The 16,546-nt window shown below is 28.7% G+C and overlaps 2 protein-coding genes across 3 annotated transcripts; both read left to right on the top strand.

Moving 5' to 3' along the window:
• Positions 1-704: 704 nt before the first annotated feature.
• On the top strand, positions 705-16,244 carry LOC122511695 (putative fatty acyl-CoA reductase CG8306). 2 transcript variants are annotated; one of them, XM_043627105.1, is made up of 8 exons: positions 705-855; positions 2,375-2,611; positions 4,850-5,101; positions 5,373-5,622; positions 6,192-6,384; positions 6,838-7,077; positions 7,536-7,793; positions 15,247-16,244. In XM_043627105.1, the coding sequence occupies exons 2-8, from the start codon at positions 2,417-2,419 to the stop codon at positions 15,383-15,385; spliced, it is 1,527 nt and encodes a 508-aa protein (XP_043483040.1). In that variant the 5' UTR covers positions 705-855; positions 2,375-2,416; the 3' UTR covers positions 15,386-16,244. The 2 variants fall into 2 exon arrangements, with proteins under 2 accessions (XP_043483040.1, XP_043483041.1); XM_043627106.1 differs by lacking the exon at positions 705-855 and having other exon boundaries at positions 2,220-2,611.
• LOC122511696 (arginine/serine-rich coiled-coil protein 2-like) lies at positions 8,961-12,510 on the top strand. Its single transcript, XM_043627107.1, has 2 exons — positions 8,961-10,558; positions 12,373-12,510. The coding sequence occupies exon 1, from the start codon at positions 9,237-9,239 to the stop codon at positions 10,554-10,556; it is 1,320 nt and encodes a 439-aa protein (XP_043483042.1). The 5' UTR covers positions 8,961-9,236; the 3' UTR covers positions 10,557-10,558; positions 12,373-12,510.
• Positions 16,245-16,546: the final 302 nt, after the last annotated feature.

Below are 16,546 nucleotides of genomic sequence, written 5' to 3'. Positions count from 1 at the left end.
TGCACTTTTTTTTATTCTCGAATTTTATTACCGAATTGTATTTATAAAATTGTAATTTAATAACAAAAATGCCAAACATGGAGATATTTTAAAGAATACTATAACGATAATAACAAAGATAATAAATAAAGAACGTAACGAATCAAACGAACCCGCATTAGTTTCTTTAGGTTATGTTGACATTTTGTCATTAATTTAACTATTAAATATTGACGTTGTAAAAAATCTGATACCTACTCACTTTCGAAATGATGGTACAATCGACTATTTTATAATTCTCCGATAATTGCTAAGCTGCTATTCGAATACTATTGAAATCATTTAAATTAAGAATGTTAAGAACGTTAAAGATTAAGAATTTAAGATTTGACGGATTTGACTTAAAAAGTGTTTATTGAAGATAAAAAGGTGCAATTCGACCTTTGATATACACATTCTTTTAATTTATATTCGAATTATTATTATCTAAATAAATAACTTCTATTATCCTCTTAGGTATTCACTTGAAATTAAAATTATTAGAAATCAATAAACATTCTTGAAACATTGTTTACTATTAACTGCTAAATTGAATTGACGATGACGGTTGTTGCAATTTGCAATAAAGTATGCAACCAGCCTTACAGGAAGTAGTCAGAAAGACATTCCACAGGGGCGGATGTTCAAAAATCGCGCGCGAAATTCGCCACCAGATGTCACTCGATTCGTGCGTCGTCTGCTAAAACATGTTTATCCAAAGGAATAAAGAAAACAATTATTGAAATCTTATTATTCCGCTGATTAATTTATATTGAAAAGAACTAGGAAATTAGTCTTAAAACAGTAGTCGAACTTTATTAACAAAGCATAACAAAGGTAAATATACAACTATATACAACTTTTTATCGCAATTAAATACAATTAAATAATAATTACTAGCTATGTAGGTTTTTTCCTTCATGGAGTGCAAGCATTCCATGATTATCAATTTCGACACAGAAATTAGAGTACTGGTTACACTAGTCTCCATAATTAAATATACGAAACGATAAAATAATAATTTCTTTTTTTTCTATTTTTATTATTGATTACGGGGTATTTACTATAACCGGTAAGCAATTGGCGCGTACGAAGCAAAGAAGTAAAAATGTACCATTTTTTTTACCTCTTTGAATTAAAAATGACGCAAAATAACTTCAAGGAGAATTAGATCCTTGACATACATCACTTAATAATGCCTCTCTCCAATTATATTGTATACATGAAAATTTCTTCAATCTGAATACAAATTACACGAAAATTATAACAGAAAAAAATTTCGCTATCCTTTGTGAAAGTAATCTCGCGATGTAATGAGAGTAAAATATTATTATTTTATAAACTCATTATATAAAATCTCAAATTCTCAATTTAATATTATCTCTTATAATTGAAAATATTCTTCACTTTTTCGCTTTGTTTTCAAAATACATTTTGAATAAATAAATTTCGATATTGTATTTAAATATTAAATTTAATTAATTAAAATAATTTTTAATTCTTGAAAGAATTTTAAATATTCAAAAGTATTTATTTGATCGAAAATATTTAATTTTGAATAGAAATATTTTATTTTTTTTTCATTTTACAGGGTTTAAAACCGGTTTTAGATTAGAGGATTAGACATTTTTTTGAAGTAGAAATTTTGACTCTAACGGTATAAATAGTCGCACGAATAATTACAATAAAATTGATTCAATAATAATGAAAAAAGAACTTGGTAATTATTTCTTTTTATTCGCTAGTATAGTATTTATATATAATAGAGGAGAGAAGTTCATTAAAATATTTTTATCTTCGCATGAATGGAAATTAGCGAAAATAAAAAAAGTTTACTTAATGACTCAATCACTCGCGTGGTGTGAAAAATAATAGTTGTACAGAGAGTGCATTGAATGAAAAAAAAGGTTTGCATTAATAATGAAAGAAAGTTAATGAAAAGTTTGCAAAGAAGTAAATTATTCGAACAGACGTAAAAAATTCTTGTAAAACATAAAATTCAAACCACAAAAAAAAAACAAAATAAAAGTATTAAAGAAAAAGTATCTTCGTTTCTTCGGGAAACTTTGGTCGTGATGCCGTTACTGGCTGAATCTCCTGTCACTTAATTCTTCTCTTTTCAACACGTTTCGATTCAGCATCTTTTTCCCTTTACTCATTTTAAAACCGATCTTTTCCCACTCTCGGCGAATTCGACGTTGTGACGTAGCACCTCGTGTTAGAAATATTTGGATTTGCCTACTTTTTCAGTTTGATTTTTGTTTGCGTCGGATTTGGTGCTTTAATCATTTCGATATTAATATTCTTTTAACTATATATTTCACGTGTAATTTTGATTTTTTTCTGTTTCTTTAAGAGAGAAAGGTGAATTTACCAAAAACAAAAAATATAGAGAGCAATGGCAAGTTCAGATGTGGCCAATTTTTTCAACGAGAAAAACGTGTTCATCACTGGTGGTACCGGCTTTCTAGGAATTTGTGTTATTGAAAAATTACTTCGATGCTGTCCAGGTGTCAATAATATTTACGTTTTAATTCGACCGAAAAAAGGCAAAGAAATTCAAGAGAGACTCGAGGAATTGACGAAAAATTCGGTAAGTCGCAAAAGTTTTATTTCCAAAAAAAAGGCGAGAGAGATTTTACTTTTTTTTCTGGAAAAAATTATCAATTTATTTTTCTAGATATTTCCCTGATAGTATTTTATATTTAAATTAAATAAGCCAAAATTCTATTCAATTATTTATATTTTATTTATGTAGGTATTTATTTATATATTTATTATTTAATTTATTTATTTAATTCTATAACAATTTATTGAAACTTCAGCCTTTTGGCCAGAAAGTAAACGTGGTTTAATTTATTAATTTAATTTGATTAAAAAAATTTTTTTTTAAATCAAAAATCAAAAAATTTTAAATAAATTTTCTTAATAGGATATTTAATTTTATTTAGTTATTTTGTTCAAAAATATATCATTTCTGTAAAGCAGAAATAAATTCGATTCTATTATTTTATTTTCTTTATTTTCGTTTAGAGATTTTTGTCGATTATACTCAATTAGAGGTATTAAAAGATAAATTATTTGAAAAATGCTTAAACTCTGGTTGAATCTTCATTAAATATTTTCCATGCTTTACTGTTTATTTATTTAAATCGTAGTTTGTTGTTTTTTGTCCTAAAAGGTATTTAGCTGTCGATTAGCAGAAATCTACAATTCAAATTGTTCAATTATTAAAGCAATTTTAAATAGTCATGGCACACCTTTTCTCATTGTGATACCAAAGTTCAACGGCACTAATTATTACATAATGTTTATACATTTATTTCCATCTTCCATTCGATTAAATCTCTAGGTCAATGTTATTTTCATAATTCAAACATTTTTCTAAATTCTAAATTTTCAATTTTTTTTACATTAGAAATCGTTTTTGATTTTTTAATTCCTACGTTTTTCAAATTATTAGTTTGTTATTTCATTTTTTTCAAATTGAAAAGAAAGAATTAAATTTTCAAAAACTACGTTTTTATTGATATTAATTGTTAGAAATGTAATATTTAATTTATTTGGTTTAATGTTTTATTTGTCAGGGTTTCTACAAGTCATGGAAAACCTGGAAATCATGGAAATCTCATGGAATTTCTAACCGGATCATGAAATTTTTTTAGTTTCTTTTGTAAACCCGTGTGATTGAAATTCGCACTCCTTTATTACTCCCTGACAATTTACTGACCTTAAAATTACTTTCCCTAACAAAAGTCTTTTTACAGAGAAAAATATTAATGTTTGCGGAAAATGAGTAAAATTTATGAATTTTAACCATTTTTTCTAAAAATTACAATTATAACCCTTTCTGAATTTAATTATTTTCTACAATTTTCAACTAAACTTCATCTCTGAATCAATTAATTTAAATAATTTTCCAAGAGTTCTTCTACAATTCAATTATTTAAATACATTTTAAACTAAATTTTTTATAATAATTGTGACTCTCCATAGTTTTTTCTTAAGTTATTAAGGTAAAATATTTTCAAAAAATTATAATAAAGAAATTATTACAATTAATTTTTAAAAAATATTTTAAAATAATTTTTCAACGATAATAGTTTCCAATTTTGAAAAATTTTCAAACAATTAAAATTTGGTAAAATCTTTTAAAAATAATTGAATTTTTGAAAAGTATAAATAAAAATGTTCAAATTTTTGAAGAATTTTAATTATAAACAGGACCATGATTTCTCAAAAATTTTAATAAGTCCAAAAAGTAAATTTTGAATCTTAAAAAATTATTACAAAACAATTCTAATAATTAGTTTTTAAAAATATTTTATTAATGTAATTTTTCGAAAATAATTGAATTTTTGTATAAATTTTAAAAAAATGGATTTTATGATGAATTTTAATTAAAAATTTTGAACATTATTGTTTTCTCCAAAATGTTAAAAATAATTCTAAAATGTTATTATTTTTGGAAATATGTAATTAAAAATATTAAAAATATTGAATTTTAAAAAAATTAGAAGCTAATTTTCATTTTTAAATTTACCTTTAAAGATTTTTCATTAAAATTTTTGATAATTTAATTATTTTTAAAATTTGCAATTAAATTCTTTAGAAGTTTATTTCCAAAAATTGTACCAAAATACTTGAAGTAATTTAATTATTATCAATTAAATTTTACAAAATTTTAACTAGGTATTATATTCAAAAATAATTTTTGATAGATTTGTTTATAGTTATTTTTCGCATTATAAAAATCAAAATAAGTTGTGTTAATTATGTTAGTGTTTAGTTTATTTTAATAGAAATATTAAGAAATGTTGAAATTTCGCAGGTATTCGAGAGAATTAAGCGAGAGAATGGCGAGAATCTCTTTAAAAAATTAATCCCTGTCGCAGGAGATGTTGGAGAGGAGAACTTGGCTCTTTCGGCTAATGACAGATTGACATTAGTGGAACATGTCAATATTGTTATACATTCTGCAGCAACATTGGACTTTGAAGCCGATTTAAAGAGTACTGTCAATATTAATTTATTGGGCACTCGACGTGTCGTTCTCATCTCGCAGGAAATTCGCGATCTTAAGGTAAAAAAGTTCTTTTAATTTAGTTTTCCTATTAATTTAAATTCTTTTTTTTAATTTTCGATTCAATTCGATTCCAATTTTAATTCAATTAAATTTCAATTCAATTCGATTTCAAATTTGATTAAATTTCGATTTTAATTTCAATTTCGTAATGTTTTCTTTCCGGACCGAAGTATTGATGGAATTATTTATTTATCTTTTAAATATGACATAAGTGAATAATTTTCACTGGCAAATATTGCACAAAATTTATTTTTCATTTTCTATTCAGGCGTTGGTTCATATTTCAAGTGCTTATGTCAACTCGGTAATGAATGAAGTCCAAGAGAAACTCTATCCTCCTCCTGCAGACGTGAAGGAATTTCTGAAAATGGTCGAAAGAACGGACGATCAAGTTTTGGTGGAAGAGACAAAAAATATTATTAAAGATCATCCCAATCCGTACACTTTCACAAAGCATTTGGCCGAACATGAAGTCGCGAATTCCAATCTACCTGCCACGATTCTTCGCCCCTCCATGAGTAATACACTTTTTTGCAATTTGTCCCCTTTTTAATAGTCACAATAGATTTTTAACCTCATAAAAGATTTTTAACCACACTGAAAAAAGAAATAAAGTAACTTTTACTATTTACAAAGTAAAACCTTAACTGTTTGGAATTTCTGCGCATTTCCTGCAATTTTTACTATTTTCGAAGTAAAATTTACTACGTTCGAAATAAATTTTACTATTTCCAAAGTCAATTTTAGTAAAGTTAGAAAAATTTACTTCGGAGGTAGTAAAATTTACTCTGGAAATAGAAAAAATTGACAGAAATTCCAGTTCAGGTTTAGAAAAATGTTAGTAAAAAGTTTAGTAAAAATTACAATTTACATTTTTTTTCGTGCAGATTATCAAATATTTTTTTCCAATTTGTTCGCTTTTTTCTGGTAGTCATAATTTAAACTATTTTTTAAATATTTAAACTATCAGATTATTAAAATATAAAAATATCAAAAGAGAGAGTTAAAAAGTTACAATCGAAATATTGCGTTTTTTTCTTTAATTTTTAGTGTAAAGTGTATGGTAAAGATAGAATAATTTTTGCAGTTACCGGAGCTTGGAACGAACCAGTGCCAGGATGGACAATTTCGAAGAATGGACCACAAGGATTTTTGATGGGAGCAAGTAAAGGAGTCGTGAGACGTTTGCCGATTGCACAAGATCTCATTTACGACTACATTCCTGTTGACATTGTTGCAAATACTATTCTTGTCGCTGCCTACAATGTTGGTCGAGAGAAGTAATTGATATTTCTTAAATTTCACCATTTTTCCCAAGATTCACTTATTTAAGTGTTAATTATATTTAAATTTATTCATGACGCAGTGTTTTTATCTTTTTAAAAACAGTTTACAAAAAAATAATTACCACTTTCTTATTCATAATTTGCGGTCATTGTAAATCATTAGATTATTTTTTCCTTATGTTTATTTATCTTCTATTATTAAATAGAAATGAATGTCTCTAGAGTTCTCCACTTTCAAATGAATGAAATTTATTTATTTCTTCTTCAAATTTAAATTTTATTACAATTTTTGTCAGGCGTTAAGAATTAATTTCTCTTATATTGTTTATTTTAATTAGTGTTAAATAATTTTAGAAAAATAATATAAAATATTATAATATTGTATTAATTTTCTTTTAATTGTTTGGGTATTAATTTCGTAAAATTAATTTTCTTTTTCATTTTCAGAAACAAAGGACTGAAAATTTATCACTGCACGTCGAGCACGTGCAATCCATTTAGATGGGAAATGGTAGCGCCGAAAATTGACAAATTTCTACACAAATATCCACTTCGCAGTGCTGTTTGGTATCCTTCTTTGAAATTTTTACCATCTCTTTTTTGGTTTAGAATTTCCGCCTTCTTTTTGCACATGATTCCCGCATATATTTTGGACACTGTGACAACAGTGGCCGGTGGTAGACCGATGTAAGTTCGAAATATATTTTTTCTGTATTTTACGTAATTTTAAAGTAGGTACTACTAAAATTTAAATTCAAAAACAAAATTTAAAAGAAATTTAAAATTTTCTAAAATTTGAAATTTAAGAAAAATCAGAAAAAGATTAAAATCATCCATAAGTTTTGAACGTTCAAATGAACGAAATATTGTTTATTAAAAATATTTTTATAAAATCGCTGCTAGCAGCAATAAAAATTACAAACAAATTTTACATTTAGAAACTTTAGAATTAATTTTTTTTCAATAGAGACACAAAAATTTATTTTGAAGAAGAAATAAATGAATTTCGTCCATTTTGAACACTCGGAACTTTAGGATCATAAATTAAAATATCAAAAACAAAAATAAGAGAATAAAATAATTGTAAAATCTGAATTGTAAAACGTTTATAAATTTGCTCTTCATTGAAAATTTATTGATTGCAGTTTGGTTCGCCTTCATACGAATGTAAATAGATCACTGGCTCTTTTGGAGAAGTTCATCTTCACTGAATGGAAGTTTGACAACTCACGTACCCTTGAACTTCACGAATCTCTTTCAAAAGAAGACAAGGAGCTCTTTACATTGGACATTAGACCGTTAAATTGGGAATATTACTTTGTAGATTTGGTTCAAGGCGTAAGACAATATCTCTCCAAGGAGAATCCGAAACATTTGGAAAAGGCTCGATCCAAGGATAAAATGTAAGTACTTTTCCTGATAAAAAGGTAAAAAGAACTTTTATTTGACAAATAATTAATTATTATTCATTATCTTTAATATTTTATCTTTTATAATTACTTTCGAACTTTATGGCTTTTATGTAATTTTGAGATATTTTTGCTTAAAAATAACTAAATAATTAATTAATTAATTAATTAATTAAACTAAATAATACAAAATAATTCAATTCAAATTCAATTTTAATTCAAATTAAAACACAATCCTTTTTCTCTATGAGGAAGAAAAATTCAAAAAGTTCGAGAAGTTCACAACATTTATGATCAAGGATTGAAAAAAAAATATTTTTCATGCTGAAAACAATAAAATATTTTGTTTACTTTTTTTTTAAATTGCCGATCAAAAAAGTATTTTTTTTATACAAAAATGTATACAAATTGAAATAGAAAAATAATTTTTCTTTTAAATCGTTGATTAAAAACGTTATGAACTTGTCAACAAAATAATTCAAAATGAAATGATTTTTATAAAGTTATAAACGTTCAAATGAATGAAATTTTTTTGTTTAGACATTTTTCAAAATTATTATTTAAACTATCAAATGTTACGCACATGTTCAATTTATTATTATTATGCAAATTGCAAAATTTTTATTTTCAAGTATAAACATCAATTTTTGAAATGATTACAGATTCAAAACTTAAAAAAAATTCAATTATTAACGAATTTACTAAATACTTATTCTTGCTTATTAATTTCAAAAATTTTAATAAAATACTTCGCAAGAATTCAATTATCTTCATTAATAATAACATTCTTCGTATGTAAGAATTCAATTATTTTTATAAATAGTAAAATTTTTTGCAAAAATTTTAATTATTTTTAAACAAAATTTTAATAAAATTTCTTTCACTTTTGCTTTCTTAATTTGTTATAAAATATATCGAAACAATTCAATTTTATTTATAAATAGTAAAATTCTTTGCAAAAATTCAATTATTTGTAAAATAATTTTAATAAAATTTCTGGAAAGAATTCCATTTTTAAAAAATTTTTAATAATATTTATCGAAAAAATTCAATTATTTTCTAAGATTTTAATAAATCCTTCAAAGCAATTTTAATTATATTTATAAATAGTAAAATTCATTGCAATAATTCAATTATATTCAAAACAATTTCACGAAAGAATTCAATTTTTTTCTAAAATTTAAATAAAATTCAATAATTAAATGTTCAAATTCAATTGTATTTCACTGTCTCGTCCTTCTAGATCATATATACGTAGTACCGGAGTACTGCTTGTTCTGCCACATCAATTTTAAAAAACAAAAGTTTTTCCCGCTACCAATAGGTGTCTACCGTTCCACTTCCGGTTTCTCCCTCGTTTCGTCATTACGTTGTATTGTGCGTTCTGTTACACATCGAACATAGTGATATCATTTTATTTAATAGTGGAAAGTAAAAATGAGTTCATCGTCTGGATCCGAGTCGGGGAGATACAAGAAAAGTCGCTCCAGGAAGAAGAAGGCGTCGAAAAGAAAGGTTGAAAAACTAAGAAAAGATAAGAAAAGAAGGAAGCGTGAACTGACGCGTAAGAGAAGCTCGACGCCATCTTCCACAACCTCAGAAAGTTCTTCACGAAGTCACAAGTATTCAAGGAATAAATACTCGTCACACCTTCAGGAGAGGAAGCGTGATCGTGATCAAAGGAAATTGCATCGTGAATACAAATCTCGTGGAGATTCAGGTACTGAGCGTTCTCTGCGAGAGGCGTCTTGCCTGAATCCAATCGAAAAGGGTAACGAAGAACGGCGCCCGAGAGGCCCGCCACGTTTATCCAGAAGACGCTCACAATCAAGAAGCCGCTCTCGATCAAGAAGTCGCTCTCGATCAAAAAGCCGCTCTAGATCAAAAAGCCGCTCTCGATCAAGAAGCCGTTCCAAAGTTGGAAGTCCAGATCGTTCATCCCGAGAGTCACATTCAAGGCGTGACGAGTCTCAACAAAAGTCGGTAAGGAAGGAAACCGACCTCTTAAAACTTCTTGAAGAGGGCGCTATTGAGGAAAATACCGTCAGTGCTGCCATCCATGTCTCGATTGCCCAATTATGGAGCAATTTTTTGGCAACAGGTCTGTCAAAAGAAGCAAAACAAACATTGGTAAAAAAATTCCCACCAGCTGAGAATTGCCAAGCAATGGGTGCTCCGCGTCTTAACCCCGAAATAAAAATGAACATGACCTCAACAGCGGTGAGGAAAGACCAATATCAGGTCGCATCTCAAACACAGTTATGTGCCGCTATTAGTGCAATCGGCAAAGTGCTCTCAGTGATTTTAGATGCAAATATAAATGCCAAAGAACTAAACTCCAATGACATCTCTGGCATTTTCGAAGATATTTGTGACGTGGGTAGGCTTTTAACAGACCTTCAACATGAAATGTCAATGACTCGCAGATCGTTTATAACACCATCGTTTAGTTTTCGATTAAAATCAATAGCGGATGAGACGAGAGTTGACACTTGGCTTTTTGGTGAAGGGCTAGCTGAAAAGCTCAAAGCGGCAAAGGAACTGGAAAAATCAGGGAAGGAAATTTCCAAAACACCTCTACACCAATCCAACACCAGCCAAAATATCAAGGGTAAATCGTCAGCACCGAAGGCTCCTTTAAACTGGAGAGCCCCCCCCAAGAAGAACTACTCGAACAACAACAAGAGTTGGAGGAGGGGGGGCTATCAGGGCAACAGGAACGTTCGGAACCAGGCACCGTTTCAACAGAAGAGATAAGGGTAAGTTCTAAGACAGCAGGTCGACTGCGATTTTTTATGAAACAGTGGCAAAAAATAACAAATGATCCTTTTATTATTAATTGTGTTCAGGGATATTTTTTGCCTTTTGATAACGAACCTAAACAGATGTTTACCCAAATTATTCGCTCACCTTCACATGAAGAAGGAGAAAGGACCTTGGTTGCAATAAGTAACCTGATTAAAATAGGGGCGGTATTAAAGTGCAAACAGTCACAAGATCAATTTCTATCCTCTTATTTTTTAAGGCCAAAGTCAAACGGCGATGACCGATTTATATTAAACTTAAAAAATTTGAATAAATTTTTGACAGCCCCGCATTTTAAACTCGAGGACATGAAAACTGTCCTACGCCTCCTACACAAAAATTGTTATATGTCAGTACTTGATCTTACAGATGCTTACCTCATGGTCCCGGTCGCCAAAGAGCATCGCAAGTTTCTCTGTTTCAGTTTTAGGGGAAGTATATACCAATTTACAAGCATGCCATTTGGTCTCTGTACAGCACCATTTACGTTTACTAAGCTGATGAAGCCAGTCATCCAAAAGTTAAGATGTCAAGGCATAATTATGGTAATATATCTAGATGACATTCTCATCATTGCTGAATCGGAAGAACAGTGCAGCAGGCATGTTCATGTAGCGCGGACTTTGCTAGAATCATTAGGCTTCATAGTTAGTGAGAGTAAAAGTCAGCTTCGACCTGTACAGAGATGTGTATTTTTAGGTTTTATAATAGACAGTAAAAAATTTCAATTAGAATTGACAGACAAAAAACGAAGTTCAATTTTTCATCTCATAAAGAAATTAATTGTTAACAAAAATTGTAAAATAGAGGAACTTGCGAAGCTCATTGGCACTCTAATTGCTGCGTGTCCCGCCATCAAGTATGGCTGGATGTACACGAAAAAACTCGAGCGAGAAAAGTTCTTGGCTTTACAGAAAGTCAATAATAACTTTAAGGCTCGAATTACAGTCTCGGACGTAGTGCAAGATGACCTGTCATGGTGGGCTGAAAAAATTAAGTTCTATTTTAATCCGATCAGAGAACTTAAGTTTCGGAAAGAAATATTTACTGACGCTTCCTTGACAGGTTGGGGAGTTTTTTGCAAGGGAGAAAAAGCATATGGGTTGTGGACAGCTGAGGAGCGTAAGATGCATATAAATGCACTCGAACTCACAGCTGCTTATTTGGGTCTAAAATGCTTCGCTAAACAGGATGGTAATTGCGAGATCTTGCTTCGTATGGACAACACTGTTGCTATTTCATATGTCAATAGAATGGGAGGTATTCAATACCCACTATTGACAGAAATTGCCAGAAAAATCTGGACCTGGTGCGAAGAGCGAGACCTGTGGATCTATGCATCATACTTACCATCCAAAGAGAACAAAGAGGCAGATGAGGGTTCGAGAGTACTCCCACTAGAAACAGAGTGGGAATTATCACATTATGCATTTCAAAAGATCACAAAAGAGTTTGGATCTTTTGAGGTGGATCTCTTTGCATCGCGTGCCAATGCTAAATGTAAAAAATATGTTTCTTGGCTTAGAGACCCAGATTCGATTGGCATAGATGCATTTACACTAAATTGGGGAAATATCAGGTTCTACGCCTTCCCACCTTTTTCTGTAATACTTAGAGTACTACAAAAAATCCAAATAGATCAGGCGGAAGGAGTAGTTGTAGTCCCTCTCTGGCCCACACAACCGTGGTATCCACTGTTTATGTCGTTATCAATTTCTGACACAATTTGTTTCGAACCTCATACTAATCTCTTATCTTCACCACACAGGGAGACGCATCCTCTACACCACACACTTTCCCTGGTAGCAGCGAGATTATCAGGGAAGCGTTCAAGGCGAGAGGAGCTACGGAGGAGGCAGCGGAAATAATGCTTCATTCAATATCCGAAGGAACATTGAGACAGTATTCCAAGCCAATCCAAGTCTGGTGGGAATTCTGCCAGAACGAGGGAAATAATCTTTTTCAAAGCAGTACTTCGGACGTTTTAAAATTCTTAACTGAAACAATGAAGCATACAAAATCTTTCAGCGCTGCAAATACTTACCGTGCTGCACTGTCATTGATCATGGGGAACGAGTTGGGAAACAACGCCCAAATTTCAAGGTTCTTTAAAGGAGTATCCACTCTGCGACCTCGCAGACATAAATACGATGTCACGTGGGACCCGAAACCTGTTCTGGATAAATTGTCGACCTGGTATCCCAACGAAGAGCTGACACTCGAAGAATTGACGAAAAAATTGGTAACAATATTGGCCTTGATTACCGCTCAGAGGATACAGACTCTCTCAGCAATTCAACTCGAGAACGTTTACCTCGAGAAGGAACCAATTTTAATCAAAATTACGGACCATATCAAGACGACAGGAAGATCGGAATATCAACCCATATTAGAGATTCCTACTTTCTCTGAGCAGCCTAATTTATGTGCAGCATCGGCACTGCGAACATATATTTCCAAGACAGCTGAACTGAGGACGAACACACTTAACAGGGGCTACCTCTTCCTAACACATAGGAAACCACATAACTATGCCTCTTCGCAGACCATTAGTCGCTGGATAAGAGAAACGATTGAAGCCTGCGGAGTTGACACGACAGTCTTCTCAGCACAAAGCACCCGTCATGCATCGACTTCTGCAGCAGCTTGAAAAGGTACCAACATAGAGGTTATTCGTCGGGCGGCTGGATGGTCGGCAACATCATCAACCTTTGCAAGGTTCTATAATCGTCCAGTATCCAATTCCGAATCATTCGCATTAGCATTTCGCTAACTTTTCTTCTCTTTTATAATGTTTCATTTTTTCTTTCTTATTTACTACTTATATTATTTCACTAAGATAATTATTACTTATATAATTGTATTAACATTAAAATGTTGAATTTAAATACAATCTCTACTTGCGGAAAGCATAAAGTCGCATTCTTCTTTAAACATCTACGTATATATGATCTAGAAGGACGAGACAGTGAAATACAATTGAATGGATTGAACGAACTTACCTTAAGTGAAGATCAATCCAAATTGTATGAGCTGTCTCGTCCGAATAGATCACTCCCACCTCACCCAGCATATATAAAATATTCCCGGATGCGATTTATGCTAAACTTTAAAATATAATGACGAAACGAGGGAGAAACCGGAAGTGGAACGGTAGACACCTATTGGTAGCGGGAAAAACTTTTGTTTTTTAAAATTGATGTGGCAGAACAAGCAGTACTCCGGTACTACGTATATATGATCTATTCGGACGAGACAGCTCATACAATTTGGATTGATCTTCACTTAAGGTAAGTTCGTTCAATCCATTCAATTATTAACCATGGTGGCCACATGTCAGTAAAACAAAATTATTGTCAGTAAAGTCAAAGAAATGTCAGTAAAACAAATTTTTTATCAGTAAAGTCAGAGAAATGACAGGAAAAAAATTTTTTTTCAGGGATATTAAGAAAATTGAGACTTTTTCAACTTATTTTCAAAAATTGCGAATTTTTCAACTTGTTTTCCTAATGTTGTAACAAAATACAAACATTTTTAGTATAAAATGCAACTTATTTCGATTTTTGTAGTGCGAAAAAGAACTATAAACAAATCTTTCAAAAATTATTTTTGAATCATTTCTTAAGATATGTAATTAAATTTTTCAAATATATCTGTAATAAAATTTTTATAGAAAAATTGAAATTTTGTAAAATTTAATTGAAAATAATTAATTGTTTTCAAGTATTTTATTAGAATTTTTGAAAATCAAGTTTTCAAGAATTTTAATATCAAATATGGAAAATAATTTAATTATCAAAAATTTTTAATGAAAAATTTTTAAATTTAAATTTAAAAATGAAAATTAATGAAAGTTAGCTTCTAATTTTTGAAATTTCAATATTTTCAGTATTTTCAATTACATATTTCCGAAAATTAAAATACATACATACAAAAAATAATAACATTTTAGAATTATTTTTAACAATTTGGAAAAATAATTATGTTCAAAATTTTTAATTAAAATTCATCAAAAAAAATAATTAGAATTTTTAAATTATACAAAAATTCTTTTAAGAAATTCAATTATTTTCAAAAAATTCCATTAAAATATTTTCAAAAACTAATCCTTAGAATTGTTTTCTTATAATTTTTTAAGATTCAATTATCTGCGAACAATGTAAATAAAAATTTATAAAAATTTACTGTCCTATTTGTAATTCTTCAAAAATTAGATTATTTTTATTTATATTTTTCAGAAATTATTTTAAAATATTTTTAAAAAATTATAATTGGAAGAATTTCTTTTTTTTTAATTTTTTGAAAATATTATGCCTTGATAACTTTAGAAAGAAACATAGACAGTTACAATTTACATATTAAAAAAGTTAAGAAACAAAAAAGCAAACAACAACTAACTTGAAACTGCGAACACATTAGAGAAATACAATTAATATAGAAGATAGAAGATAATAAAATTATAAATTAGTAGTTTAAAAATAATTAAAAGTAAACAGCTAAGAATTAACATTTTTAATATACAAAATATTTTTTTTTGCAGGAAAAAAGTTAAATTGTCATTCATTTGAAAGTTCGAAACTTTAGGAACTATTATAGTAATTATTATGAATAGATTATTATTAATAAATTTATTTACATTTAGGTTGATGATGTTCCACTTACTTCTACAAGCGGCTTTGTTAGCACTTGTTTGGTGGATTACCAAAATCGTTCTTCGATCAACGTGGACGAACACCGGTTTAATAGTGCCTCTGGTCTATGTTCTCTTTAATCAGCTTTAAATTTATTTCCATTAAAAGTTTATTAATCATAAAAACAGCATTAACGAAATTTGTCAGATTTGATAAGAAAGAAATTATATTTTTATAATTTCAAAACATTTTGATCATCAGTTTATTACATTTCGGGTGTTTGTGTTGATTCTAAAAGAACGTAATTAAAAATAAGTAAAAAAAAATTAACATTTTTATTCGAGGAATTTAAATTCAGACGATAAACTTTTAATTCTTTAAGCTAAATTATTTAAACTGATTAGTTTTAAACTAAATAGTTCTGGACTGAATAGTTTTAGACTAAATAGTGTAAAGTAAATAGTTTTATACTAAATAGTGTAAAGAATCAAAAGTTTATTATTCAAATACGTTGACAAAGAATTTTTGTTTCTTTTTCAATTAATAAAAAATGTTCTCTATTGTTTAATTTACAAATAATAAACTTAAAGAGAAATTATTTTTAATAATAGAGGTGAAGGCATTAGATTTTCCTTAGTAAGTCACAAATAATGTTCGTTGATGTCTTTTTTAAAATGACAAAGAAAGTGAAAAGAAATTTCCTAAAGTGGCATTTGATTTACATTTTTTTTTTGCAAAGAATTTTTGTTTTGCACGAACATTCCTTGTTTTTTGGAAAAAATTTCTAAAATAAAGCTGATATAAAGTGAATATAAAACCTCAAGTTTAATATATTTTTAAGAACAATATCTTTAAATGAGTAAAAAAATATATATTTATTCATAAATTCGTTTTGTACTTTAAAGATTGTTTATTTAATTTCTACGTTTGCCATTAGTATGTCTGAGTGTTGGTTAATGGTGTTATTTGCACATGAAATAATAAAGTAGCTTGTACTTTTTCATACAAATTTTCTTTGTTCTTTTCTTGATAAAATAATATATCGTTAACTTCATATAAAAGGCAAGAGATTTAAATTATATTTGATTTCAGTTTAGATATCACTTTGTGCACTTTAATTTCGTCTAATTAATTTTTTCCGATAAGCTTATACATTTCCATATAATTTTCTCTTTTTTCTCTTGATAAAATAAAATATAACGTTAACGTTGTATACGTAAAGCAAGAATTATTTTAAATAATCTAAAATTTAAAACAGTTCAGATATCACTTTTATGCATTTTTAATTTATTTAATCAATTTTTTTCCGAT

Source organism: Leptopilina heterotoma, unplaced genomic scaffold, assembly GCF_015476425.1.
Source record: "Leptopilina heterotoma isolate Lh14 unplaced genomic scaffold, ASM1547642v1 Lhet_9, whole genome shotgun sequence".
Taxonomy (NCBI): Eukaryota; Metazoa; Arthropoda; class Insecta; order Hymenoptera; family Figitidae; genus Leptopilina; species Leptopilina heterotoma.
This window is presented reverse-complemented; position numbering and strand designations above follow the sequence as displayed.